General features: G+C 42.7%; 1 protein-coding gene across 1 annotated transcript; it reads right to left on the bottom strand.

The window, feature by feature from the left end:
* Positions 1–7619: 7619 nt before the first annotated feature.
* Positions 7620–27052, bottom strand: TTC32 (tetratricopeptide repeat domain 32). Its single transcript, XM_075341136.1, has 4 exons — positions 27024–27052; positions 23734–23847; positions 19529–19695; positions 7620–14194 (listed from the first exon to the last, which is right to left on the bottom strand). The coding sequence occupies exons 2-4, from the start codon at positions 23838–23840 to the stop codon at positions 14064–14066; spliced, it is 405 nt and encodes a 134-aa protein (XP_075197251.1). The 5' UTR covers positions 23841–23847; positions 27024–27052; the 3' UTR covers positions 7620–14063.
* Between the last annotated feature and the right edge of the window lie 420 nt (positions 27053–27472).

Here is a 27472-nt window from a genome sequence, read left to right on the forward strand (position 1 = left end):
GGGCAACATAACTGGCTGCTCCATACCAACCTGCCCGGGATCCCCATACAGAGCAGCGGTGGTGTTAATAAATCACCACAACCGTGGGTGGCGTCACGGACAATAAACTCATCCCAAAACCAATCCCCTTTTCACTCACGGGCGAGGAGCGCCGCTCGAGTCCCCGGGATCCGGCCCATCGCTCGAGCCACCGAGCAGCGGCAGCAGCAGCCGCGGTGCCAGCCGGACCCGAGCAGCAGTAGGGAGAGCGCGGCGTCCCCTCCTCCGCCCGCGACACTTACCCCATCTTGCCTTCAACTTAGATGAGAGATTACCAATTCTCATTGTCAGTGCCACTAAGAACCCCAAGAAGGAACCTCGAGGGCCACAACCTGTTAGATGGTCTACAGCCAAGGATGTTCCTAGCCTATTGTAGCAATGCCGAGCGCGATAGTCCCCTCCCCCGTCGCAGATGTGATATCTTGTGATAGCTGCCGTAGCGAACATTATCGCTACAGCAGCTTCACACGCACTTACCTGCCCTGCGACGTCGCTCTGGCCGGCAACCCGCCTCCTTCCTAAGGGGGCGGGTCGTGCGGCGTCAAGCGACGTCACATGGCAGGCGGCCAATAGGGGCGGAGATTAGCGGGACGTAAACATCCCGCCCACCTCCTTCCTTCCTCATTGCAGGCGTGAGACGCGGTGATGCAGGTAGGTGATGTTCCTCGCTCCTGCGGCTTCATACACAGCGATGTGTGCTGCCGCAGGAATGAGGAACAACATCGTACCTGTCGCTGCAGCGAAATTATGGAAATGACCGACGCTACACAGATCATCGATTTTCGACGCTTTTGCGATCATTTATCGGTGCTTCTTGGCTTTACACGTTGCGACGTCGTTACCAGTGCCGGATGTGCGTCACTTTCGATTTGACCCCGACGAGATCGCAGTAGCGATGTCGCAACGTGCAAAGTACCCCTTAGTCCGGGATCACGTCATGTTTTACCCACTTGTCATTGGCTCCATTATGGATTACATCTGAAGTCCCGAAAAATGGGATTCGGCTGTGTATGCTGACAGGGCCATTGACTATAATGATGTAGATTTACTATTTGCTCTGTCAGACATAATTTTCATCCATATCTGCTAATTTGAGGCAGGCACCAAAAAGCAGACAACCATGTCTTGGACCTTGCTTCAAAGATACAGCTAAAAATGATGTTTGACAGAGCCCACAGTGACTCCTTCTGCATCATTACAGTTAAATGTTCGAATCCCAATTTGCAGCGCGTCAGATATTAGCACCGATAGGGTCACTGATGAGAGGGTAATAATGAACATAGTCCTAGATCACAGCTTCACCAGGCTCCTGTCAGGGAGCTGTTTACACAGGTAAGGATCTTCTGACTATTGATACTTGGGCTCTGCCTCTTGACTTCAAATTTATTTCTCCAAGCTTTGTCTTGTTCCTGTGAGGAGACCGGCACTCCGTCTTCCTCATACAAACGATCCAGATTATTTCATGAATGAATGAATGATAAAAGATTGTCTTGCCTTTGCTCTCAGCATGGAGCACCAGAAAATGAAGACATGCAGGTGTGGTGGAATGTAATTTATGCTTTGTCTTGACTCTTGAACTTGTGGTCATCTCTTCCAGTCTTAGATTTGCTTTCTAGCTTGGTCTTCTGACTCTATCATTAAAAAGTTATAGAGAAAAAAAATAAAATGGATAAAAAAACAAATACATTTAGCAAAAGTGGAAATTGAGAGACTCATTGCTAAGGAAAGCAAAACAAATCCCAAACTATTCTTTAATTATATAAACAGTAAAATGATTAAAATTGATGGTGTTGGCCCTTTAAAGAACAATGAGGGTAAAATCATAGAGAGCGATGTGGGAAAAGCAAATGTTTGAAATACTTTTTTATCAACTGTGTTCACACAGGAAAAGGATATGCCAGGGGAAATGCAGAGTGATCATGTAAACGCCCCATTAAGTATGACCTGCCTAACCCAGGAAAAAGTGCAGAACCGACTTAGTAACATTAAAATTGACAAATCACCAGGCCCTGATGGTATTCACCCTCGGGTATTAAGGGAGTTAAGTAATGTGATAGACAGGCCTCTGTTCCTTATATTTAAAGACTCTATAGAAACTGGGTCTGTTCCACTGGATTGGCGGCAAATGTGATACCAATATTCAAAAAGGGGTCTAAAAGGGAACCTAGAAACTATAGGCCGGTAAGCTTAACATCTGTTGTGGGTAAAATGTTTGAAGGGTTTTTAAGGGATACTATTATGGAATATTCCAATTTTAATAAATGTTTAACTCCATATCAACATGGATTTATGAAGGATCGCTCCTGTCAGACTAACCTGATCAGCTTCTATGAGGATGTAAGCTCTCACATGGACCGAGGAGAATCATTGGATGTCATTTATCTCGACTTCTGTAAAGCATTTGACACTGTCCCACATAAAAGACTGCTAAGTAAAATGAGAAAGCTTGGGCTCGGGGAAAATGTGTGTAGATGGGTAGGTAGCTGGCTTAGTGATAGAAAACAAAGAGTGGTTATTAATGGTGCATTCTCAGATTGGGCCAGGGTTACTAGTGGGGTGCCACAGGGGTCTGTATTGGGCCCCCTACTATTTAATATATTTATTAATGATCTGGTGGATGGTTTACAGAGTAAAATATCAGTATATTCAGATACAAAACTATGTAAGGTAGTTAACACAAAGGAGGACAGTTTGCAACTACAGATGGATTTGAGTAAATTGGAGAATTGGGCTGAAAAATGGCAAATGAGGTTTAACACTGATAAGTGTAAGGTTATGCACATGGGAAGGAGAAACAGATGCTACGATTACTTACTAAATGGGAAACTGCTGGGGAAATCAGACATGGAAAAAGACTTAGGCATCTTAGTCAATAAGAAGCTAAATTGGAGTGCCCAGTGTCAGGCAGCAGCCACCAAAGCAAATAGGGTGATGGGATGCATTAGAAGAGGTCTGGGGGCACGAGATGAAAACATCATTCTCCCTCTGTACAAATCACTCGTCAGACCACACTTGGAGTATTGTGTGCAATTTTGGGTGCCGGTGCTCAAGAAAGACATTACTGAACTTGAAAGGGTTCAGAGGCGGGCTACTAAAATAATAAGTGGAGTGGGTGCATTACAATACACGGAAAGGTTATCAAAATTAGGTCTATTTACTCTAGAAAAGAGAAGACTTAGGGGAAAGCTATAAATATGTACAAGTAAATCAGAGGGCAATACAGAGATGTCTTCAATGATCTGTTTGTACTAAGGACTGTAACAAGAACAAGGGGGCATTCTCTTCGATTGAAGGAAATAAAATTTCTACATCAGCATAGAAGAGGGTTCTTCACGGTAAGAGCAGTGAGGCTCTGGAACTCTCTTCCTGAGGAAGTGGTGATGGCCAACTCACTAAATGAATTTAAGAGAGGAATGGATGCTTTTCTTGATAACAACAGTATAGAAGGTTATGAATAGCATAATATTACAGGTAGATAGTTGACCCAGCTTAGGAGTTGGTAAATAATTTTTCTCTCTATAAAGAAAATTGGCTCCTACTCTGTGGGTTTTTGCCTTCCACAGGTTCAACACTGCAGAACAGCTGCACTAAAAATAGGCTGAACTAGATGGACATAAGGTCTTCCTTCAGCCTATGTTACTATGTTACTATCTCCGACTTATCTTCTGGATTTGTAAACCATCGCAATACCAACCAGTAACTATTCTGAGGACATCAATCTGGGGATTTATGCAAAAGGGGAATGTCCCTTAGACTCTGTACCCTACAAAGAACTGAGAGTCCTCAGTGGTTGATATCTTTTAATGGCTAACTGAAAAGATGGTAATAATAGCAAGCTTTCGAGACTACGCAGGTCTCTTCACCAGGCTCAGTATAAGGCTTAAGTCACACGGCATGAAAATCAGACTGAGTGGAGTGCGATAAAACATCGCATTCCACTCGGCCCAATATTACTCTATCAGTGCACATGAGCGATGATTTTCTCGGCCCCAATCGGACCGAGAAAACAATCGCAGCATACTGCGATTGTGATGCGAGACTCTTTCTCTCGCACCCATTCAAGTCTATGGGGCGAGAGAAAGATCGCACTGCACTCACGGTACACCGGTGTACCGCGAGTGCAGGGCGAGAATCGCAATAGCCGGCTACAGAGGAGAGAGGGAGATAAAACTCTCCCTCTCATCCTTCGTGTCGGCCCGCCCCTCCTCAGTGCTGGCCTGTCCCCTGCAGCTGAGGTCTGATCGCATGATCGGACCTCAGTCGCAGTGACACTCGCATGACACTTGGCTCCTGCTGTGCAGCCAGCGTGAGCCGAGTGTCATGCGAGGATCGCATTAGTCCCCGTGTGGCCCCAGTCTCACACAAACTCTTAAGAGTTTTGTTTGTGTTATACTGAGCCTGATGAAGAGACCTGCGTAGTCTCAAAAGCTTGCTATTATTACCATCTTTTCAGTTAGGCATTAAAAAGGTATCAACCACTGAGGACTCTCAGTTCTTTTAAACAATTTTTTTATCTCTACTGGCTAACGCGGTACAAAGATATATTATACCTGTACCGTACTTTAGGCAGAGATTTCAGTTTCAGGTATACCGCCCTGACAATGTGTGTTCGGCACATGGTCGAGACATAGTCCAGTTTCCACAGCTGTCCCAACATGTGTGTAGATGTACTTTCACACTACCTATATAGGCACACGTAGCAGACAACCATGTAAGAAGAAAGGCCAAAACAAGAATACAAAGAATCGCACATTACAGCCATGCTTCCTGAGGACTCTTTGTAAGAGGATGACATAAACCGTGTTGATCCAGTGATACAGTAATCCCGACCTTAAGACACCACGCAAGAATTGCTAGGGCTGAGGATTTCACTTCACTTATATTAGAGGCTGCTTTACAAAGCTCTGACATACTTTTGGTGTTGAGAGCATTTTTGGTGACGATTCAGTAAATCCAATGTGTTTCTAATCTTCACGAAGCAAAGAGAGAAAAAAAAAATCCCCAGCAAATCCAGAATAAGTGAGTGGCTGACATACAAGATGGCGGCGTTGACCTTCACAGCGGCTGCTTCGTTTCTCGTTTTGACACAATTATCTGTGAACGTTTTATTGATTGTGTCACTAAGTTCTGCCCTTGGATCCATCCGCAGAATATGTTCTTTAAATCATGAAACGGGATTTTAAGAGGACAATGCCAAAATCGCTCCGGTTGGGGATATCTGATGGATGACGCAATCCTAGAAACATATCAGGAACAGCTTAAACATTGTGTTTAATAACCTCGCAGCGATGCCAGCACCTCCGATCCACACACTGAAGTCATCCCTGCTGCTTACAATCTATGTGTCAGGCTGAAACACTAACTTTAATAAAAATATATTAAATATACACCTTATAAAGTGCCTGGATCACAATGGACAATCGTGTTTATTTTATTAATGTGGTAACGCTTTGCATGGTAATGGTGGCTAAATGTGTAATGTTCAGAATGTTTGAGGTGCCAAACGTCTGCCCGAATCAATAGGCTATATGTCATGTTGATAGGAAAATGCCACATAATCTGCCCTTACATTAATGTTCCATGGAAATGGCCTTATTAGGTCTTTGCTCTATTCGGCTCGATATGCTTCTCACCAGTGTCATGCCAACTAACTCTTTGGGGGAACTCGTAGGAGATACAATGCTTATAATGATCAGTTTAGAGGTTATCCGGCAAGGTGAAAACCACTAAGGGCATGCCCCAATGCATTTTACATAGGTGGGTCGGGACCAAACCGTGTGTGAACATACACTCAACATTGAAATAGCGCAAAGAAGGAGAAGTTATGGAAATCACAGGATGGATAGACAGGTTACCAATATGCAAATGATGAAAAAATGAAAGCAACATTTTAAAAACATATTTTATTCAGTATAAACTATGAGAGCTGTGAAAACTTAGCATTTGGCCACTTATGTGGGAGGTGAACTGTTTTTAATTAGGCCAGACATATGGCTCCTTTGTTCATCAAACCAAGAAAAGTTAGCCCTTGCCTTGTGAGACTGATCGCAGCCCTACTGTCTGTAAATGTGGATTGCCTCAGCCCTTCTGTAGTTCAGAGGAAAAACAACATGCAGCAGGACTGAATAATCCCTTTAGCGCATAGTGCAGGGATTTCAGGATGGCACAAACCTTATATTTTATAATGCAGGTAAAGGAATTAATTTTTTTGCCTTGTAACACGAGCAAGCTGTTCTTTTTACAATCAGCTTGTTGTGCTGTCTTTTTACCCCTAGTGATTAGTTATTTTAAAAATAAGTGCGGGGGAAAAAACGGTATTTAAGGTCCGTAAGTCAGCTGTGTCACGGAGATATTGTCCTCTTGGAATACCTCTTTTGAGACTAGGTGGGTGATGGTTCTCCCATCTTAATAGATCATTAGTGTCAGGAAAAAAAGTCCTTGGAAGCGATTGCTTCGGGCACAGCTCCTGTGAACACATGATGGCCACGACGTACCCTGCACGTCCTTGGTTGGGAACGCACTGACCATCAGGATGTACAGGGTACGTCCAATGTCAGGAAGAGGTTAATGTCTAAATCCACTTGGATTCTTCTTGCGCAAGGAGTTGAGTAGTACTGCTACCTCGAAGGTTCGAGTTAATTTTGTCAATACCACGCCCTTTTAATCCAGTGGGATCCCACTTGTGGCATTTTTTGAAGTGTTTGAGGAATAGTTTTAAGAGAGTTGGTATCTTCTTCATTGCTTGCTGCTATAATGCCATTCACATGTTCTTGTACTAATTTTCAGCTGACAAGTAGCGAGTCGAACATAGGTCTTAGAAAGCGAACAAAGTGTGGCAAAGTACTGTATATAAGCACTACAGTTGTGCATGTTATCTGATGTTTAATATCAAACTTTTTTTGCCCTGATGAATCACGAAATGTACAGTCACGTTCAATATTTGATTGATTGCTCTCAGTGAGAGAAAAAAAATTATAGTTTTATAGTTGTGATACCTTTTAATGGATAACTAAAATAAAATAGGATGTTACAAAAGGGCAGTCAAATAAACAATGAGCTTAGAAAGTGAATCCTTAATTAGCTTTGATTAGTGGTGTGCGTTTTATTGTCCCAATATCCATGTAGGATCAGAGGTCTGTGGCCCTCACAGTCTGAGCAGACCCCTCAGATTTTGTAGTGAGTCATAAATCCTCCTGATAGGTTGAGTCCTGTGTTTACAGAGTCAAACATTGTAATGAAGTTGTGTTCCCAGACCCTGCGATGCCTCTGTGATCTGAAGTTGCCTTTTAATATGACATACCATGGCCTGATGAAGGGACCTGAGATGTCTCGAAATCTTGCTTTGTAACATCCTATTTTATTTTATTTTAGCCATTAAAAGGTATCACAACTACAAAACTATAATTTTGTTTCACAGAGCAATCAAATCATTTTTCAACTGGCTAACACGGTACCAAAACTTTTTTCTTCTAACGTTCAATATTTGGACATACTGCACATCTATCACATGGTGAGCAGCCAGGTCGCGGATTCAAATTCCATATAAATTAGAAAAAAATCCAGCGGATCACAGGCAAAGGTGAAGTAAAATCTTACATCTTTATTCTTGCAATATAAAAGTCCACATCGCAGGTGGTATCCACAGAAACAGGAATATAGAAAATTAGTTCACCCAACGCGTTTCGACAAAGAACATTGCCGTATGATCTTATTCATGGATGCCTTCCAAATAGTTTGATACCTCTATATAACACACACTGGAACCCCATCATGCAACAGGTCTAGGTTTACGATAATTAAACTGCAGCTGATATACACCTGTGCATAGAAGTAATTAAATGGAGTCCATTGTGTTAACAATAAAATACATACATATATAAACTACATTTATCTGTAAAATAAAAACAGAAATTCACATGAATAAACTAATGTTAATTAATTATATTGGACTATCATGTCCTGGCGAATATTAAGCCCATGTGGAATTCTAGTGTTAAGTTTGAACATCCAAAAGGATTCCCTGTTCAATACCTTTTTCTGGAAGTCACCCCCTCTAACCATTCTATTTACTTTCTCAATGGCCCTGAATTTAAAGCCAGTTAGATCCCCTCCATGATCTGTAGAGAAATGCTTTTTAAAAGAACCGCATAAATGGGACTTACCAACATCTGAAAGATTGTGTCTGATGCAGTTCTTCTGTGGTCTCACTGTACATCCAACATATTGTTTTTTGCACAGGCTACAGTCTAAAAGGTAAATTACACCTTCACTATTACAGTTTAGGTGTCTATTTAATGTATATATTGAACTCCGGTGGAAAATGAAACAAAAGTATCTCCTCATGCTATATATTGGCAGCGAGAATGTCCACATCTATAAAAAACCTTTATAGACTAGCCAGGCACTTTCTTTTTTTGGTAGTATTACATGAGAAAAAGCTGGGGGAAAGAATATTCCCCAATGTGGTCGCACATTTTGACACAAAATAGATAGATTTGGTTTTAAGCAATTTAGAAAATGTAGTATTTTGATGCAATATTGGTAGATTTTTTTTATAATTTGTACAATTTTACAATACTGTGGACTATATCTAGTTGAAAGTCACAAGGGTATAAGAAGACTCTGATTGTAAATTTCTGACATTTATGCACCTAATTTTTTAGTAATTCCCTTCTGTCTATTTTATTGACATGATCGATTGCTATTGCCAATGTCCAATTCGGATATCCTCTGCTATGCAATCTATCACAAACTTCAATTTTTTCTTTTTCAAACTTATGGCTGTCACTACAATTTCTCTTGATCCTAATTAACTCTCCTTTCGGTATGGTATTTATTATGTGCGTTGCATGACATGAGCTGGCATGAAGTATAGCATTATTATCTGTAGGTTTCCTCTATGGACTGATCTCTATCCACTGTTTTCACATCCTTTCAAAGTAATATCCAAAAAATGTATACTATTCTTATGGAAATTACGCGTGAATCTAAGATTAAATTGGTTATTATTAGGGATGATCAAATACCTCAAATATTCAGCTTCGTGAATATTTGCCGAATAGGTCACCACTATTCGCAAATATTCGATGCGCAATGTAAGTCTATGGGAAACCAGAACAACAACTATTCGGGCTCCCATAGACTTACATTGCGCATCGAATATTTGCATAGCGGCGACCTATTCGTCGAATATTTGAGGTATTCGATCATCCCTAGTTATTATTACTATTCGACATGACTTGGTTACATATATATATATAGATCTCCCTTCCATATAATGATTACATCGTCGATATAGCGTCCATAAAATAGATTGTAACCCCTATAAGGATAATCATTAATAATATTCCTTTCCTCCCATACCGCAACTATGTTAGCTAATGAGGGGGAAAATTTCCCCCCCATGTTAACTTCCTGCTTCTGCCAGAAATACTGTTTATCAAAAACAAAATAATTATGGGTTAATAAAAATTGAATATAAAAATTAATTAATTTGTACAGTATAGGGGCAATATTTATTAAGCTATATCATTTATCAAACTATCTAAGATGACACTGTATGCAAGGGGGGGGTACAAACTTTAAATATCGCAGCTGAGCCAGCTATAATCAGATGTCCAAGCAAAATCCTGTAAACCATTAATAGCTTTGGTGTCACGTATACAGCCTGGTATAGCGCAGACCAGGGGTTGCAGATAATGATCAACCCAAGAACCTAAATTTTCGTTAATTGAACCTATGCCCGCAATGATTGGCCTAAACGGGGGAGGAAATTTGCCCTTATGTATCTTCGGCATGGCATGATATATAGGAGTGACTGGAAACTCTACATACAGATATTTGCATAGATCCTCATCAATAGTACCTAAATAGATGCCTTCCTCTAATAAATCATATAATTCTTTTTTTAAATTTAACTATAGGATCGGATTCGATCTGCATATAGATATCACTATTAGCTAAAATGTCATGATTGCACCGAACATAAAGTTCCGTATTTAAGACTACTATTCCTCCCCCTTTATCAGCTGGTCTTATAGTTATGTCTCCATTCTGTTTAAGTGAATTTATAGCTGCTATCTGTGACTTACTAAGATTATTAACATTTTTGGAAACTTCTTTATCTAATTCCATTAATTCTCTCTCTATAAAGGTCTTGGAATTGATCAAACACTAATGTTTTTGATTTTAAAGGAATTATTTATCTAGGGTTTGGTTTGAGAAAATTTTTATTCAATGAGACATGTCTATCTAAACTCTGTCTCCAGCTGCCTAAGACATGACATTCATAAGTTCATTAAATTGAAAATACCACAATAATCAGTATTATCAGAAAAATTATCAACATTATCAGGTAACAAATTAACAGACATATCATTATTGTCTTGATCAAAGTGGCATCTAAGGCTAGTTTCACACATTCGGCTTTTCGCCGGTTTGCCGGATTTGGCACACGCCAGTACAGTGTATACAGTACAATGGCAGCGCGACAAGCGCCGGTCATATGCTGTCATGTGACCAGAGCATGTGACCCGGACGTTGCGGCGCTGCCATTGTACTGTATCACACTATACTGGCTTGCGCCAAATCCGGCAAACCGGATGTGTGAAACAGGCCTAAGGGTGAGGTTTCACGCCAACTTCTTGACATCTAATATAGTTTGAAAAATATCACATTTTTTAGATGGCGAGGAACCTAGACCCTTAGAAAGCACCTCGATTTGATCCACAGTAAGAATTTGACCTGAGAGATTAATAACAGGGCAGGTTAATTGTTCTTCCGTATTCGCAGAGAACTTCTTGTGTTTCCTCCCTGCCCTCCTTTTGCATTTTTTGTACAATGATTAGATGACAGGGGTGGAAAATTTCTATCATAGGAAATGTCTCTAGAATCAACACTTTCATCTGTATATTCCCCCAAAGTTGCAGAAGACATATCGGAGAAACTGACTTTTCTTTTATACGGTCCTGCATATTTAAGAATTGGTTTTCTCGGACGAAACAACTTCCAGGAATACACATTGTTGGACTCATAGTATCTAGTGTCTCTCTCAAACTTGCGTTTTTTTATTTCCACTATCTTTCCTTCCATTTTTTTTTAATATTAATCTCCATTTTCTCTTTTAATTTGATTTCTGTCTATTTGTCCGTAATTTCCTTATTTATTTTATCCAATTCTATTTTATCATATTTAATGAGAAGTTGCATTAATTTCATAGATCAGGCAGAAAGTACATTGTTCCATTCGGTCAAAAAAGTCTCCTGATAAGTCGCGGTTGCAATTTTATTCAGCCGAAAGCCTCTTGGAATCATGTTTCTGTCTATATAAGACTGCAAAGCAGTTGAATTCCACCACAATTTAATTTCTTTAATTCTAAACATCTCCAGTGATTTGCATAGTGCAGAGATATCGTTGTTACTCGATTCTGTGGATCCTGTGTCTCACGAATAAATATCGTAGGTAAAAGTCCCAGCCTGTTAATGTGATTGTCCATCTCTTGTACAAAGAGCACTCCTTCAGCTAGTTCAGCAGATATAAATGATATATACAAACGCGTTGGATGAACTAATTTTCTATATTCCTATTTCTGTGGATACCACCTGCGATGTGGACTTTTATATTGCAAGAGTAAAGATGTAATTTTTTACATCAGCTTTGCCTGTGATCTTGTGGATTTTTTCTAATTTATATGGACTTTGAATCCCTTGCCTGGGACTCTCCGTGTAGGATCAGGCGATTCACCCTGGAAGTTTTTGATATTATAGCAGTGAGCTGGAGGTTTGTATTTATTTTTCTGCGGATTCAAATTGTCCAGAAAAGTATTGGAATCATTGGTGTAATAACTTAAGAATGTCACAAAGGTTCCTATTCGTTGTTCTTGGCTTTGTAAGTATTGTGAAAGTGTAGTAGAGTCAGCTAGGATGATGGGCCATGAGCCTTCCAGACACCTACGCATCTCCGCAGATTGAGAATAAAAATCAGTAATAAATCTAACCTGGTTATTTATATGAGAGGACTTAGAGGAAAACAGTAATTGATGTCTACTTATATTAATCGTCCTATGATAGGCACGCTTAATGGAACGATGACTATACTCTCATTTCAAGAAGCAGTTTTTAAGGTCCTTAGCTTAAAGTCTAAAGTCATCAACGGTAGACCAAATCCATCACAATTTGAGAAACTGTCCAACTGGTATAGTTCTAATCAATGAGGAAGGCTGGGATGATGCATGGAGCAGTGAATTGGTCGAAGAAAATTACCGAAAAATGTTGGGGAATGTTATTTTTTATCACATCTAGTACTTAAATCCAAAAATTATATACTCATTGGGCATGGTCTTTAATATGTCATATAGCTGTTAAGACCATTAGAGTTATAAGAGCAGACACGAAATCATAAAGTAGCTCCATTATTCCCTACCAGATCAAAAAAATGTCATCAATGTAGCGCCAAAAAAATTACACCATCCATTGACGGTTAGAGATTGGATCTCACAACCCCAGGAACAGGTTGGAATATGAGGTAGCAAAAGATGCGCCCAAAGCTGTCCCCTAGAGCTGCAGGTAGAAGGACCTCTTAAAAATTAAAAAGTTACGGGTTAGAGAAAAGTCAAGTAGTTGTATCACAAAATCAGTCATTTGTGGTGAGGAGTTGGAAGTTGGTAGAAAAGATTTTGCTATTTGCAAGCCATCTGCGTGTCCAATATTGGTGTAAAATGACAACACCATAGTTGGAGAACATAGCATCTGTCTATAGTCAATCAATTTTCTTCATTAAGTCTCTGGTATCCTTAATATATGATGGCAGACACTCTACTAATGGTTGTAACTTTGAGTCAATGAATTTATTGGCATTTTCCCAAAAAGTCTATGTTGAAGAGATGATCGGTCTACTGGGTGGGTTTGTTTGTAGTTGTGGACAAAAACTGTGTTTGGGATTTTTTTGGTCTTTTTCATCACTACGTTATGGGGAGCAGAGCGGTGAGTCAGAACCACATCTCCCGCCTTTGCTATATAGTCATGGTCCAGATTTACCCTCACTCCTTATGCCACTGCACCAGCCATATTAGACTCTGTAAGCAAATGTTTAGATACTTTTCCATGCCAGGGAGGAGAGGCGCTTTAAAGCTATGGGTTTATGAATGCAATCTTAAAAAAATAAAATATGCTTGTAAAAACACCTTTAAAAAAGGTAAAGGAAAAGAAATCTGCCCCAAAAATAGTTGTTGAGACTTGGTGTGCAATTAGTAGCAGGACCCAATCTATCGACCATGATGGTAACCTGGGGCCAGCAAACAGGAACCCTGAGAACCGCCTCTTACCTCCCGGCTTTCGCGGCTCTTCTTTTGATATGCCGACCTGGTGCAAAGCCAGCATATCAAAGGTGAGGTCAGCTAATCAAAGGTAGAGCCATAGATGCAGGGAAGTAGGTCGGTTCCTTCGGCCACAGATTAGTGATCTGGCAGCTGAGAGGGTCCTGTGAATCAATTTGTACCAACTCTCATTGGTTTAATGCCTTAATGAGCAGCTCAATTTGTTTTTTGGTGTCGCCTCTCCACATTTCAGCACCCATAACCACTACACTGTCGGAGTTTTAATGCAGCAACATCAAAAAGCAGCATGCAGTCAATAGGAGGTCTGTAGTCTGCAAATGATGTCTCTCCAGACGACGTGGTGATAGTCGTGGCCTACAAGGTACGTCCACGTGGGTCAGATACTCAGCAGATGTTATCCGGATGCCTGGCATTTCTATTGCAGGCACCTCTTGTGGACGGAGCCATGAAGAACCAATCTGGGAATCTAAGCCTATCCATAAATGGGTGGAGAAAGAAGGGCAGATTTCAGCACAAAGATTAAAATCATAAAAATCAAAAAACACCAAAAGTGAGCAGCATCCTGGATCCTGGCATTTGTGCGGCCGGACACCAATGTGCGAATCCGGCCCAATGTAATCAACAATTATCTGCTGACATGAATGGCTGATAACAGTGAATGTTCTCAAATGTTGAGGTAATAGCACATAGATCACTCTTGAATCCTCTGTCTCCTTTCTTCCTTATCCACAAGACTTTGTTTCAGGCTGATTCTGGCATCTTCGAAATTTGGGTTCAGCTGTAGGACCTTCTGGAAATCTTTCATTGCGTCATCAAAGAACCCTGCGGGACAAACATCTCATGAGGGAACATGATCATAAGCCATATTTATGCAAATAACCTACGTAAAAAATCCAAAAACAAGAACATATTGGGCCACTTCAATATTGCGCATTTTTGGTGTTTTGTGCCTTTTTTTTCCTATACCAAATTCCTCCTGGATTTGTGCCTCTTTGAAGTCTATTGTATGTGTTCGCCCATTTGTGTTTAGTTCAGCACTGTGACCATTCAGGTTTCCAGATATTTTGCCGATTCATCATTTTCGACTTTTCAAAAAGTGGGAGAATTTATTGCAAATGTACTTCACACTCCAAAAGAGTGATATTTTCGTGATATTTTGCAAAATCTGCAACTTTTTGCTCTAAAAGTTCATTAAAAAACACTTGTAAGACCCTTTTTTTTACCTTGTGCAAAATTCACAAAACCACATGCGTGATTTTGATCAATTTGGCACAAAAAGTTGCAGTGAATATCACAAGAATAAAGTGACTGAAATGATGAATCGTGCCCCTTGAGTTCACAGCTCCATGGTAACAGACTACAACCAGAACCTGCGTAGTCAGATCCTGCCGTCATACATAGCAGCATAAGGACTTGATTTTTGCTGGTCGAGCTGTAGCTTTTATTGATACTATTTTGGGGAACATACTACGTTTTGTTCGCCTTATATTGCTTTTTTTGTGTGTGTGTGTGTGTGTGTGTGTGTTGGGGGGGGGGGGGGAGGGTGGGGAGTAGTGGGATCTCATGTCAGCCATTAGTACCATCAGAAGCCATAGCAAGTGATTGGCACCCCGTGATCCCATTGCGCAGTGTGACATCCGCCAACTTGAGGACTTTTAAATGCCGTCGTCATGCTTAAGGGGCTATACTAATGTGATTGGCACTAGTTATGATTGTATCAGTTACTCTTGGGTGCTAACTATGGACAACTGCTGAACAACCTCCATACAGCGACAGCGCATGGCCACCATACATGAACAACAGTCGCCACTGAAGGGTTAAAAATATATTATATTTTTTCATGGAACAACACTGCAGATCTGACCCTGTGATACAATGTCAGTATGCAGCTTGTATAACAGTATAAATTTGATGTGACCTCTAAATAACTCAATACACAGCCATTAATGTCTAAACTACTGGTAACAAAAGTGAGTACACCCCTAAGTGAAAATGGCCAAATTGTGCCCCAAATATCAATATCTTGTGTGACCACCATTATTTTCTAGCACCTTGGGCCTTGAGTTCATTAGAGCCTCTCAGGAGCTGCTGGATCCTCTTCCATCCTCAATGACGACATCACGGAGCTGGTGGATGTTAGAGACCTTGTGCTCCTCCACCTTGTTTTCAGGAGGCCCCACAGATGCTCAGTAGGGTTTAGGTCTGGAAAGGCATGGCCAGTCTAGCATCTTTACCATCAGTTTCTCTAGCAAGACAGTGGTTGTCTTGTAGGTGTGTTTGGGGTCATTATCATGTTGGAATACGACAGGGGGAGGGGGGGAATCATGCTCCGCTTCCCTATGTCACAGTACACGGCATTGATGGCTCCCTCAATGAACTGTAGCTTCCCACAGCCAGCAGCACTCATGCAACCCCAAACCATGACAGTTCCACCACCATGCCTGACTGTAAACAGGACACACTTGTCTTTATGCTTCTCACGTGGTTGCCACCACACACGCTTGTCATCTGAACCAAATAAGTTTATCTTGGGTCTCATCAGACCACAGTATGGGGAGATAAGGTATGCACACCAGTGACTATGTAAGGGGAATACATGGAATAGCAGAAACTGCTGTGTGAATACTGACTTGAAAAATCCAATAGCTATATGTAAGAGTGAAAATGTGAAAAATGGAATCTGCATTACTGCCATGAATATATGAATCAAGAGAAATTTAGCTACTGAATTGATCAATGCAATAGAGCCCCAACACTACGCCAAAGTATTTCTCTACGTTGGGGTCCCTAGCTTGTGTGTGTCCTCTCATGCAGTTAAAAAACTTACCGTGTATGGGAAGCTGAGACCCAGGCTATTTATGCGTATGATATGGATTGGCAATAGGTGTGGTTGGGGAGGGTTCCCAAACGAAAAACTACTAACACTGGTGTGCATACCTTATCTCCCCATAGTGATGTTTTTTTAGGTTTTTGCACCCAGTTCAGACTTAGAATGGTGTTCCAAACGTTATTCCTTATCAGACCACAGGACATGGCTCCAGTAATCCATGTCCATAGGTTTTGTTTTTTTTTTTAGTTAGAGCTTTCTTGTATATCAACTTTAGAAGAGGCTTCCTTCCGGGATAACAGCCATGAAGATCAATGTGATGCAGCGTATTGTCTGAGATCTGACAAGCAGACCCCCACCCCTATGACCTCTGCAGCAATGCTAGCAGCACTCATATGTCTATTCTGAAAAGAAAACCTCTAGATATGATGGTGAGCATGTGCTAGTTGGTCGACGATGGCGAGGCCTGCTCTGAGTGAAACCTGTCTTGTTATACCATTGTGTTGTCTTGGCCACCATGCTGCAGCTTAGTTTCAGGATGCTAGCAATATTCTTATAGACTAGAGCATCTTTATGTAGAGCAACAATTCTATTTTTCAGATCCTCAGAGAATTCTTTGCCATGAGGAGCCATGGTGAACTTCCAGTGACCAGTATGAGAGTGTGTGTGAGAGATAACACCAAATGTAATACTCCTGCTCCCCATTCACATCCGAGACTTTGTAACACTAAAGAGTGACATGACCCTGGGAGGGCAAATGGCTAACTGGGCACAATTTGGTCATTTTCACTTAAGGGTGTACTCACTTTTATTCCCAGCGGTATAGACATGAATGGATGTTTGTTGAGTTATTTAGGGGGCACCAAATTTACACTGTTATACAAGCTGCACACTGACACTGCACATTGTATCACTGGGTCAGATCTTCAGTGTTGTCCCATTAAAAGATATAAAATATTTACAAAAAAGTGAGGGGTGTGCTCACTTTTGTGATATACTGTATACAAATAATACCTTATTAGGGATCAGAGCTGTTTTCTGCGTCACAGTTGGGGCTTCCTGCAATCACCAATTGGTGGAGTGTACTGCAATTTTGGAAATGGTGAGTTTCCCTAGTAGGCAGTCAGATTTTTATCAATAAAGAAGTTGTTCACCCATATTCATTATTGGCCACAACGATATTATGTTGACAAACAAGGTTTCTCTCAAATACCTTGTGTAGCCAATACTGCCTGTGAGCGGCGCTATTGCAGTCTGCTCTTCCCCATCATCTGACCCCCAGCTCCGTGACCTCGGGGATCCAGTGATGTCACGTCAACTTTCTGTTCACCTGACATCACCACGGCCGGCCGCAGTCTCCGTGAGTCACTGGGCTGTGGGCGAGGTTTCCACGCTCATCACAACCCAGCGTCACAGCGCAGCACCTCCCTGCTCTCTCCTTCACTGCAGGGCGCGCAAGCAGGAGACATGCTGGGCTGTGACGAGCGGTGAAACTCCGCCCACAGCCCAGTGACTCATTGAGACCGGGGCGCAGGAGGTTGACGTGACATCACCGGATCCCAGAGGTCATGGAGCCCGGGGGTTGGCGATAAAGAACAGCGGACCACAATAGCGCCGCTCACAAGCACTATTGGGCAACACAAGGTATTTAAGAGAAACCTCGTTTCTCAACATAATATTGTTATGGCCAATAATAAATAAAGTGAACCACTTCTTTAAACTCAATGTTTTATGAAGGAAGAGGGGGAAGAACACTGACCTATTCATTTTTAAAGAAAAACACAACGGTTACTTACCGGTAGCCGGTTTTTCCAGAACCCATGACAGCACCACGTGAGAGAGGGATCCGCCCAGCAAGGACAGGAACCCATTCTGAATAAAAGGGCGGTACTTCTCCCCTTCGTCAGTTGATTACCGAGAATGAGAGGACCTCCAACAATTGTTAGAACTTCCTCCACCACCACTAAACACACACAAGCACACCGAAAAAGTGCACACCAAGGATGAGAAAGGGAGAGAATATAAGGGTGCTGTCATAGGTTCTGGAAAAACCGGCTACCGGTAAGTAACCGTTGTGTTTTCCCCTCACCCATGACAGCACCACGTGAGAGATTTCCAGAGAAAACCATTTAGGGAGGGACCACCGCCTCAAGCACCCTTCTACCAAACGAAAGAGCAGCCGAGGAGAATAGGTCCAACCGATAGTGTCGGAAAAAAGTAGATTGTGAGGACCAGGTAGCGGCCCTACAAATTTGTTCAATAGATACCTGTGCACGCTCAGCCCAGGAGGTAGACACCGCTCTGGTGGAATGGGCCCGGATGTTCTCCGGAACAGGCGCTCCACTGGAGGAGTAGGCCAAACTAATGGCCTCCCTAATCCACCTAGCGATAGTACTCTTGGACACCCCCTGACCCTTGGTACTACCCTGAAAGGAGATAAATAATGACTGTGTCTTCCTCACTGCCTGTGTGACCGAAAGATAGTGTAGGAGGGCCCTTCGGACATCTAGGGTGTGAAATCTACGTTCCCCCTCATTAGTGGGACGGCTGCAGAATGAGGGCAGGACTATTTCTTGCGTTCTATGAAAATGAGAAGCAACCTTCGGGAGATACGCTGGGTCCGGACGCAAGATGACTCTATCCTCAAGGACCTGAGTGTAAGGCTGCACTGACGAAGGGGAGAAGTACCGCCCTTTTATTCAGAATGGTTTCCTGTCCTTGCTGGGCGGATCCCTCTCTCACGTGGTGCTGTCATGGGTGAGGGGAAAAGTACACATTAAAAGAAGACCTGTCACTTGCTCCAAAAATTGTAGTCAAATACCTGGTAAATATCCCTGTGCTCCCCTGATTCTGCAGCTCTTTTCTGTTTTGCCCTATGTCGCTCCATTGCAAAGATATTCACATTTGTTGCTTTTGGAGAGCATTATGTGAAATGTCTGCTTGTACACCCACAGGGAGTTTCTTCAGTCTTCACTGGAGGGGCGTGTGCTTTTACCTCTCCCTACAAAATGCTGTCAATCACAGCTCAGCAGCGTCTGAGACTGACAAGACTGCTAGATCAGCTGTCTGGGAGCGGTGAAAGCACCCCCCAGAGAAGACTGAAAAAAAGCACAGTTGTGCTATAGGAAGAGATTTCACATACTGCGCTCCAAAAGCAACAAATATGAATATCTCGGCCATAGAGCGACGTAGCACAAAACGGAGAAGAGCGGCAGAATCAGGGGAGCACAGAGATATTTATAAGGTTTTTTATGTTTTTTTAATCCTCATGACTAAAAAAAAAAAACACTTCAATATATATATAACCACATAAGGACAACAGCACTCACCAAGTCGATACCGGATCAAGCCTCTATTGTAAAAAGGAACCTCAAATTTGGGATTTATGCGTATCGCCTCTGTGTAGTCATCCATCGCCTCATAGAAGTCAACACGGAGGTATTTAATCTGTCCCCGGTTGTTGTAGGCCACAGACAGCTCCTCCGTGCTGCATTTGCTGCGTGACACAAGGAGATGCAATTATTCCATTTATTTTACAAAAGAAGACAGCGACAAATATACGACTGTGTGAAATCAAGCAGCGTGATGAGATCTCTCGTGATGACGATTACCGAGGGAGAGCCATGGATAAAGGATTTATAAGAGCATGAAAATTGTGCAGTCCTCCCTCCACCATAAATCACAGGGAATCGTGAGAGCAGAGGACGCGGCCGTACATGACCAGACACACGGCAAATAAGTAACCACAGACACCACAGGGACACAAGGGCTACAGGGCACAGAAGGTTTACCTAGTGGTATCCTTATGTGAACCTACCTTCATACACAGCCTCAAAAAGAGAGACCCCAAAATTGAACTCTTGCTCCTGGGGTCTAGCGCTGCCTCTCACCGCTGCGCTCATCTTTGCCGTCAGCTGCAGCAGTTATATAATGTCAACAGCAGATCATGGCATCTACATCGGCAAGGACAACTATGTCTAGAGCATGTCCACATGACGTCACCGCTGCAGCCGATCAAGAAAGACACGAGCAGTGGTGCTAGGCAGTGCCGGACCCACACAGGTTTTTTTGCTTTCCTGAGACAATGGCGGAATAATCTTTAAACCAGGAAAACCCTTTAATTTATTTTAATAGGAAGAACCCTCCTAACCTGTCTATTTGGGTACGTAGGTCATAGGAAGCCGAATACATTAACTTGATATCTGTGGTCTGATGTTTTATTCCAGAGAAAGCCATGTTTTTCTTATATATACACACATGAGCTGTTAAGATCTACAGGCTAGAGAATCTGCCTCCAGAGCTTATAAATTACCATATTACCAGTGTGAGATATGTAATAACTGACAGTCTGTTTCCTGATCTACATGTCTCACACTGGTAACCCCCTCTTTCATTTATAATGAGCTCTAGAGGTTAAGAGCTATGGGCTGGAGAATCTGCCTCCAGAGCTTATTATAAATGAAAGGTGGTATTATCAGTGTGAGACATGTAATGACTGACCGTTTGCTCTCCTGATTTACATGTCTCACACTACCCCTTTTTCATGTATAAATAAGCTCTAGAGGTGAAGATCTATGGGCCGGAGAATCTGCCTCTAGAGCTTATTAAAAATGAAAGGTGGTATTACCAGTGTGAGACATGTAATGACTGACCGTTTGCTCTACTGATCTACCTGTCTCACACTACACCTCTTTCATTTATAATAAGCTCTAGAGGTTCAGATCTATGGGCTGGAGAATCTACCCCCAGAGCTTATTATAAATGAAAGGTGGCATTACCATTGTGAGACATGTAATGACTGATAGTTTGTTTCCTGATCTACATATCTCACACTGGTAACCGCCCTCTTTCATTTATAATAAGCTCTAGATGTTAAGAGCTATGGGCTGGAGAAATGCCCCCAGAGCTTTTTATAAATGAAAGGTGGTATTACCAGTGTGAGACATGTAATGACTGACAGTCTGCTCTCCAGATTTACATGTCTCACACTGGTAACACTCCCTTTCATTTATTATAAGTTCTGGAAGCAAATTCTCCAGCCCATAGATGTTAACAGCTCATTTACATATAAAGAAATACAAGGATTTCTCTGGCATAGAACATCAGATCACAGATATCAAGGTATCATTTTATTCAGCTCCCTAGGACCTGCATGCCCATATAGTCGGCTTAGGAGGGTTGATCCTACTGACAGATTCCCTTGAAGTAAGTCACATCAGATACTAGTTAGGTTAATAAACTATTCAGTCTGTGACTTCGAGTGCATCCATACACGCAGGATCCAGACGTATCTCCAGCTCTGTGATATCTCTGGACCTTGGAGCAGACTTTGCACAGGGGCCGGCTTTATGTACATTCCTGTGGATCCGGCTGGTTATGCTAGAACTACATATACTGCATGCTTTGTAACTATATGTGACGTTCCAAAATATGTACCCAAAATTTTATATAATATCTAAACTAATACCCCAATAATATATATTAGATATAGTAGAATACAGGAATTCATAATATACATCATAAAGATTACAAAGTGACTAAGATCACCATATAGTACATAATTGAAAAAGATCTGACTTAGTCAGGAGTTTATAAATTATAAAAAAAAATCTAAAATGCACACAGTTTTTGAGAAAATACAAAAAGTATTTATTATTATGCGTGACACATAAAGGACATACACAAACAATGATGGTTTAAAATCAACAGCAGAAAAATGGGTGGTGTGACAGAGGATGGAGCTAATAGTATATTTGCAAATTGCCAGTAAATATGAGCTCTATAAGTACAGCTATTAATATTAGCGATAGGGAGATGGAAAAAAATCACAGAGTAAAAAACCTTTTTAACCATGGCAATTAATGTAGATTATTGCAACTAAGGGTGCCTTCACACTTTAGCGATGCAGCAGCGATCCGACCAGCGATCTGACCTGGTAAGGATCGCTGCTGCATCGCTACATGGTCGCTGGTGAGCTGTCAAACAGGCAGATCTCACCAGCGACCAGTGACCAGCCCCCAGCCAGCAGCGCCGTGCAAGCGACGCTGCGCTTGCACGGAACCAGCGTCTGGAAGCTGCGGACACTGGTAACTAAGGTAAACATCGGGTATGGTTACCCGATGTTTACATTAGTTACCAGCGCACACCGCTTAGCTTAGCGTGTGCAGGGAGCAGGAGCCGGCACTAGCAGCGTGAGAGCTGCAGACGCTGGTAACGAAGGTAAATATCGGGTAACCACCTTGGTTACCCGATGTTTACCTTGGTTACAGCTTACCGCAGGCTGTCAGACGCCGGCTCCTGCTCCCTGCACATTCAGGGTTGTTGCTCTCTCGCTGTCACACACAGCGATGTGTGCTTATCAGCGGGAGAGCAACAATAAAAAACGAACCAGGGCTGTGTGTAACGAGCAGCGATCTCACAGCAGGGGCCAGATCGCTGCTCAGTGTTACACACAGCGAGATCGCTAATGAGGTCACAAAAAACGTGACTCAGCAGCGATCTCGCTGTGTGTGAAGTACCCCTAAGCAAAGTAAAAAGACCCGCTTGAATATATAGTAGATTATAACCAGAGCCGCTGTAGACAAAGAAAGGGTTAAAGACAAAATAGTCCAGCTAACTACAGCAGCAGTGGTCTATCAATATATGCCCAATGATAGTGGTAAATCGACACTGAACATTGTTGAAAAAGTAATCAAGTCATATGATAAAGACTGCTATATAGAAAACACTTAATTAATGTAGATCATTGCAGCCAAGCAAAGTTCAAATACCCGCTCAAACATACAATAGATTTTAGCCAGAGCCGCTGCAGACAATAAAGAAGGGGTTAAAGATAAAATAGTCCAGCTAGCTACAGCAGCAGTAAAAATAAATGTTGTTTAAGCAGGTCCTTAAGGCATGCATAGGCTGCAATGTAATCAAGGGCAGTATATGGAAATCAATAATCACCACTGGTAACGGTTGTATACCCAAATGTGATAGAGCTCAATTGGGAAAATACCCACCAAGTTAGCAGCCCCGCCAGAGAACACCGCCCACACCTGACGCACGTTTCGCAACGGCTTCGTCGGAGGTGTATGGGCTGTGTGTCTGGTGGCATTTAAATCTCCCCCTTGTGCCACTTACCCGCCTATGGCGGCGCGCGCTGGCCCAGCAATGCCCATCCTCCACTGCACGCCGGCGTCCAGGAAATCCATGGTGCGCACGCGCAACTCATGAATACCTATTGGACGCCGGCTGCAGGGAGGAGAGGAGTCTCAGATCTTTTTCAATAATACCCCAATAAGTGATGCAAAAGCGAATGACTAAAGTTTAAAAATGAGCGCACATGTGGCTATCCCCACACTCCCAGCCTTCGCTGTTATCAGTGAGGTTATTAATGGTCGGTCGTCTGAGGAATGTTCTGTGGAGCTGAATGCACTTGTGACCTAAGTACAAGAGCAGCGCTCTTTCTGGGGGAGGTCACTGCCCGTGGTATGGAGTGATTTCTGCTGTCAGGAGAGGAGCAGCAAGGTTCAGTAGCCGGTCCACTCACCTGTTCTGCTCACATCTCTCTATAATCTTGTCGTAAAGCTCCTCTGCCGCCTCCAGGTGGCGCTGTTCCAGCTCGGCATTAGCGGAGAGCAGCAGACCGTGCTCCATTCTATAACTGGAGGGCGAGGAACAGAATAAAATAATGTGAATGAAACAAGCAGAAAGGGAAAAAAGAAATATTAACACCCTAATCTTTACTATAAAGTCACACATACGGATTGTTAAAGGGAATGTGTCATCCGGAGATTACCTATTGTTTAAAGGTTATGATCTTGTGAGTGTGGGTTTTTTTTTTTTTCAATTTTCCATGTCATCTATATTTAAATAAAAAACAAAACAAAAACTTGCAATTATCACACAGGTCACTAGGTCTAATGCTAAGTTCAACCTTTCCATTCTATAGAGATCAGCTTTCAGCTGCATCTACACTGGAAGACCAATAAGAAATAAATAAAATAAATATATATTTTTTTTATATAGCGCTAACATATTCCGCAGCGCTTTACATACATCAGGAACACTGTCCCCATTGGGGCTCACAATCTAAGGTCCCTATCAGTATGTTTTTGCAGTGTAGGAGGAAACCGGAGTACCTGGAGGAAACCCACGCAAACACGGGGAGAACATACAAATGCTTGCAGATGTTGTCCTTGGTGGGATTCGAACCGAGGACCCCAGCGCTGCAAGACTGCAGTGCTAACCACTGAGCCACCATACAATGCTAACCACTGAGCCACCGTGCCGCCCAGAAATGCCCCAATAATCTTCTCAGTGTCAACAAATTGCTGACCACTCAATGAACGAGCAAAACGCTCATTAATCACATGAAATTATCTCTTGTGCAGCGCAAAAGATCATCATTCTCAGGGGTGCATCGTCCTGTGTAAGCACCGACACAGCGAGAACAATGGCAGCCTGTGCACTGGGCGTCTTAAGGCCCCTTTACACACTGATACTTTCTAGCGATGCCACCAGCGATCCCGACCTGGCTGGGATCGCTACAAAGTCTCTGGTGAGCTGTCAAACAGGCAGACCTGGCCAACGACGCAGCAGCGATCCGGACCTGCAGAACGACCTCGCACACACTGCAGCTATTTGACGACTCACACCTATTTAGGGGCGTGGTGTTTGGCGCTGAAGCCACCTCGGTGTTCTTGTTACACGCCCCCCTCAGCTCCGATTGGTGATCGCTAGTGCGTTCTTATTGGCGACCCCGAGCTTGGAAAGATTGGCAAAAGTCGCGCTTGTATATCCTTTGTTCCTGAGCTCCTTTTGTTTAGCGGATCTTTGTAGAGTTCTGTGCGGTGACTCCACACTGCTTTATCTATACAGCATCAATATACAGCTTCAATCAAATGATGCTGACCGTATAGGCTTTATAGTATTGCAGATTGGAGAACTCTCTAATGATTCGCAAACCAGCACGCTCAGGAACAAGGTAGCTTTGAAACAAAGGACGAAAGCGCTAAAGTTACCTTCTTTTCAGTGAAAGCCGCCCAATCAGAACACAACAGCAACCACCAATCGGAGGTAAGGGGGCGGGAAAGGGAATGCTATAGCACGCCTACGGGCTGGGTTCGAAGTCGCTGTAACGGTGTCAAACACACTGATATATGCTGCGCAGCGGGAAACAAAGGACCGAAAAATGGTCCTGAACGACTTGTAGCGATCAGCGACCTCACAGCGGGGTCCAGGTCGCTGATGCGTGTCACACACTGCAATGTCGCTGGGGAGGTCGCTATTACGTCACAAAACCGGTGATGTTACAGCGATGTCGCTAGCGAAGTTGCAGTGTGTAAAGGGGCCTTTACAGTCACTCAGTGCAGCGTTATCTTGTATAAACAAAAAAAGCTGCAAGTTGCACCATGTAAACGCACCTTATCACACACAACACTACAAGGACACCGCTATACAATGCAGATATCACAGCATCCACCATTCAGAATAGCTGTCACAACTCACCTCCACCTCCTGAACAAACGACTGAGAACAGCTCTATATATAGCAAATATAACCTATTGTGAATGATGGATGCTGTGATATCTGCTGTACATAGATGGGTTATCAGTCATTGAACAGAAAGAGGAGGTGAGCTGTGACATTGCCTATTGTGAATGGTGGATGCTATGATGTCACAGCTCAACTCCTCCGCCTGTTTGACTTATAACACCTCTGTATACAGTAGATAACACAGGATCCACTATTCACAATAGGCTATATGACAGCTCACCTCCTCCACCTGTACGAAAGATAACACTTCTATATACAGTAGATAACACAAGATCCATCATTCACAATAGGTGATGTCACAGATCACCTCCTTCTGTACAATGAACTGATAACACCTCTATATACAGTAGATAACACAGGATCCACCATTCATTATAGGTGATGTCACAGCTCACCCTCTTCTCCTGTATAATGTCTGATAACAGGATCCGCCATTCACAATAGGTGATGTCACAGCTCACTTCCTCCTCCTGTACAATGACTGGTTAGACCTCTATATACAGCAGATATCACAGCATCCATCATTCACAATAGATGATGTCACAGCTCACTTTCTCCTCCTCCTGTACAATGACATACTGGTTTTCTATACAGTAGATAACACATGATCTGCCATTCACAATACATGGTATTACAGCTCACCTCCTCCTCCTGTACAATGGCTGATAACACTTCTATATACAGTAGATGACATAGGATTCAGGATTCATCATTCACAATAAGTGATATCACAGCTCACCCTCTCCTGTATAATAACTGATAACAGGATCCACCATTCACAGTAGGTGTCAAAGCTCACCTCCACCTCCTCCTGTACAATGGCCTGAGATCAGAGAATGCCTAGAAACCTGTACTAGGAGTCAGCCCCAGTCTATACCTTTCTGTTTGCTGAAAAGTGATGTGCACAGAACCGCAGCTGGAGTCTGGTGAGATCTCTGCTATTGCTGGTGCAGGATTGGGGGGTGGAGGGGGCTGAGGAGCACCCCTGCTTACACTGCTGTCCCCCATAGGTGGCAGGCACAGGGTCTCTGCAGCCGCACTCACATCATTATCTGTGAGCGCTAATTACAAGCACACTGCTCACTCGTGCATGCTGGGAGTTGTAGTTCCACACCCAGCTTGTGATACGTTTTGTCTTTTAGCCCTATATATATATATACCGTGTAAAATGTGTGTGCGCGCTATACATGACCGACCCAGTAACAACCCCCCCCCCCCAAAAAAAAAAGTGCGGAGCCCCGTATACACCGCGGGGGTCCCGGATAATCCGCGCACACTCACCGCACGTCCGGGAAGGAAGCCGGTGGGTCATGTGACTCACCATAGCAGTGACTCAGCTGATTGGCCATGACGTCACATGGAGGCGCGGCCTACTGCGCTCATTATTTTCTGCATTTGACGTATTGCGTTTACTCTGGCGCCACCTGCTGGCAGCTGCTGTTATTACAACACATCTCCATGAGATGATAATTGCAGCGATGATCGCAGAGAAATCTCATCGATGCAGCATCCGACCTCCTCACTGCGTGCTCCCAGCTTGTAGTACAAAGACACAACGATCTGCTACATATTATATGCCCGTTATACAGAATTTCTGCTGATTTCTGTTGGATTTTGTAGCAGATTGGAAGATTTTCACATATTTGGTTTTCATCCATATTGCTGTGGTTCCCACATTAACCCATATTTTTTTTATAGTAACAGTTTGAGCTTATGGAAGCGATTTCTGA

Source organism: Anomaloglossus baeobatrachus, chromosome 3, assembly GCF_048569485.1.
Source record: "Anomaloglossus baeobatrachus isolate aAnoBae1 chromosome 3, aAnoBae1.hap1, whole genome shotgun sequence".
Classification (NCBI taxonomy): domain Eukaryota; kingdom Metazoa; phylum Chordata; class Amphibia; order Anura; family Aromobatidae; genus Anomaloglossus; species Anomaloglossus baeobatrachus.

Coding starts and splice junctions, on each gene's coding strand:
- TTC32 (XM_075341136.1), bottom strand. CDS start 23,840: ATGGAGCACGGTCTGCTGCTCTCCGCTAATGCCGAGCTGGAACAGCGC. Junction 19,696..23,733: donor GAGAGATGTGAGCAGAACAG/GTGAGTGGACCG, acceptor TGTGTCACGCAG/CAAATGCAGCACGGAGGAGC. Junction 14,195..19,528: donor CTTGATCCGGTATCGACTTG/GTGAGTGCTGTT, acceptor TTTGTCCCGCAG/GGTTCTTTGATGACGCAATG.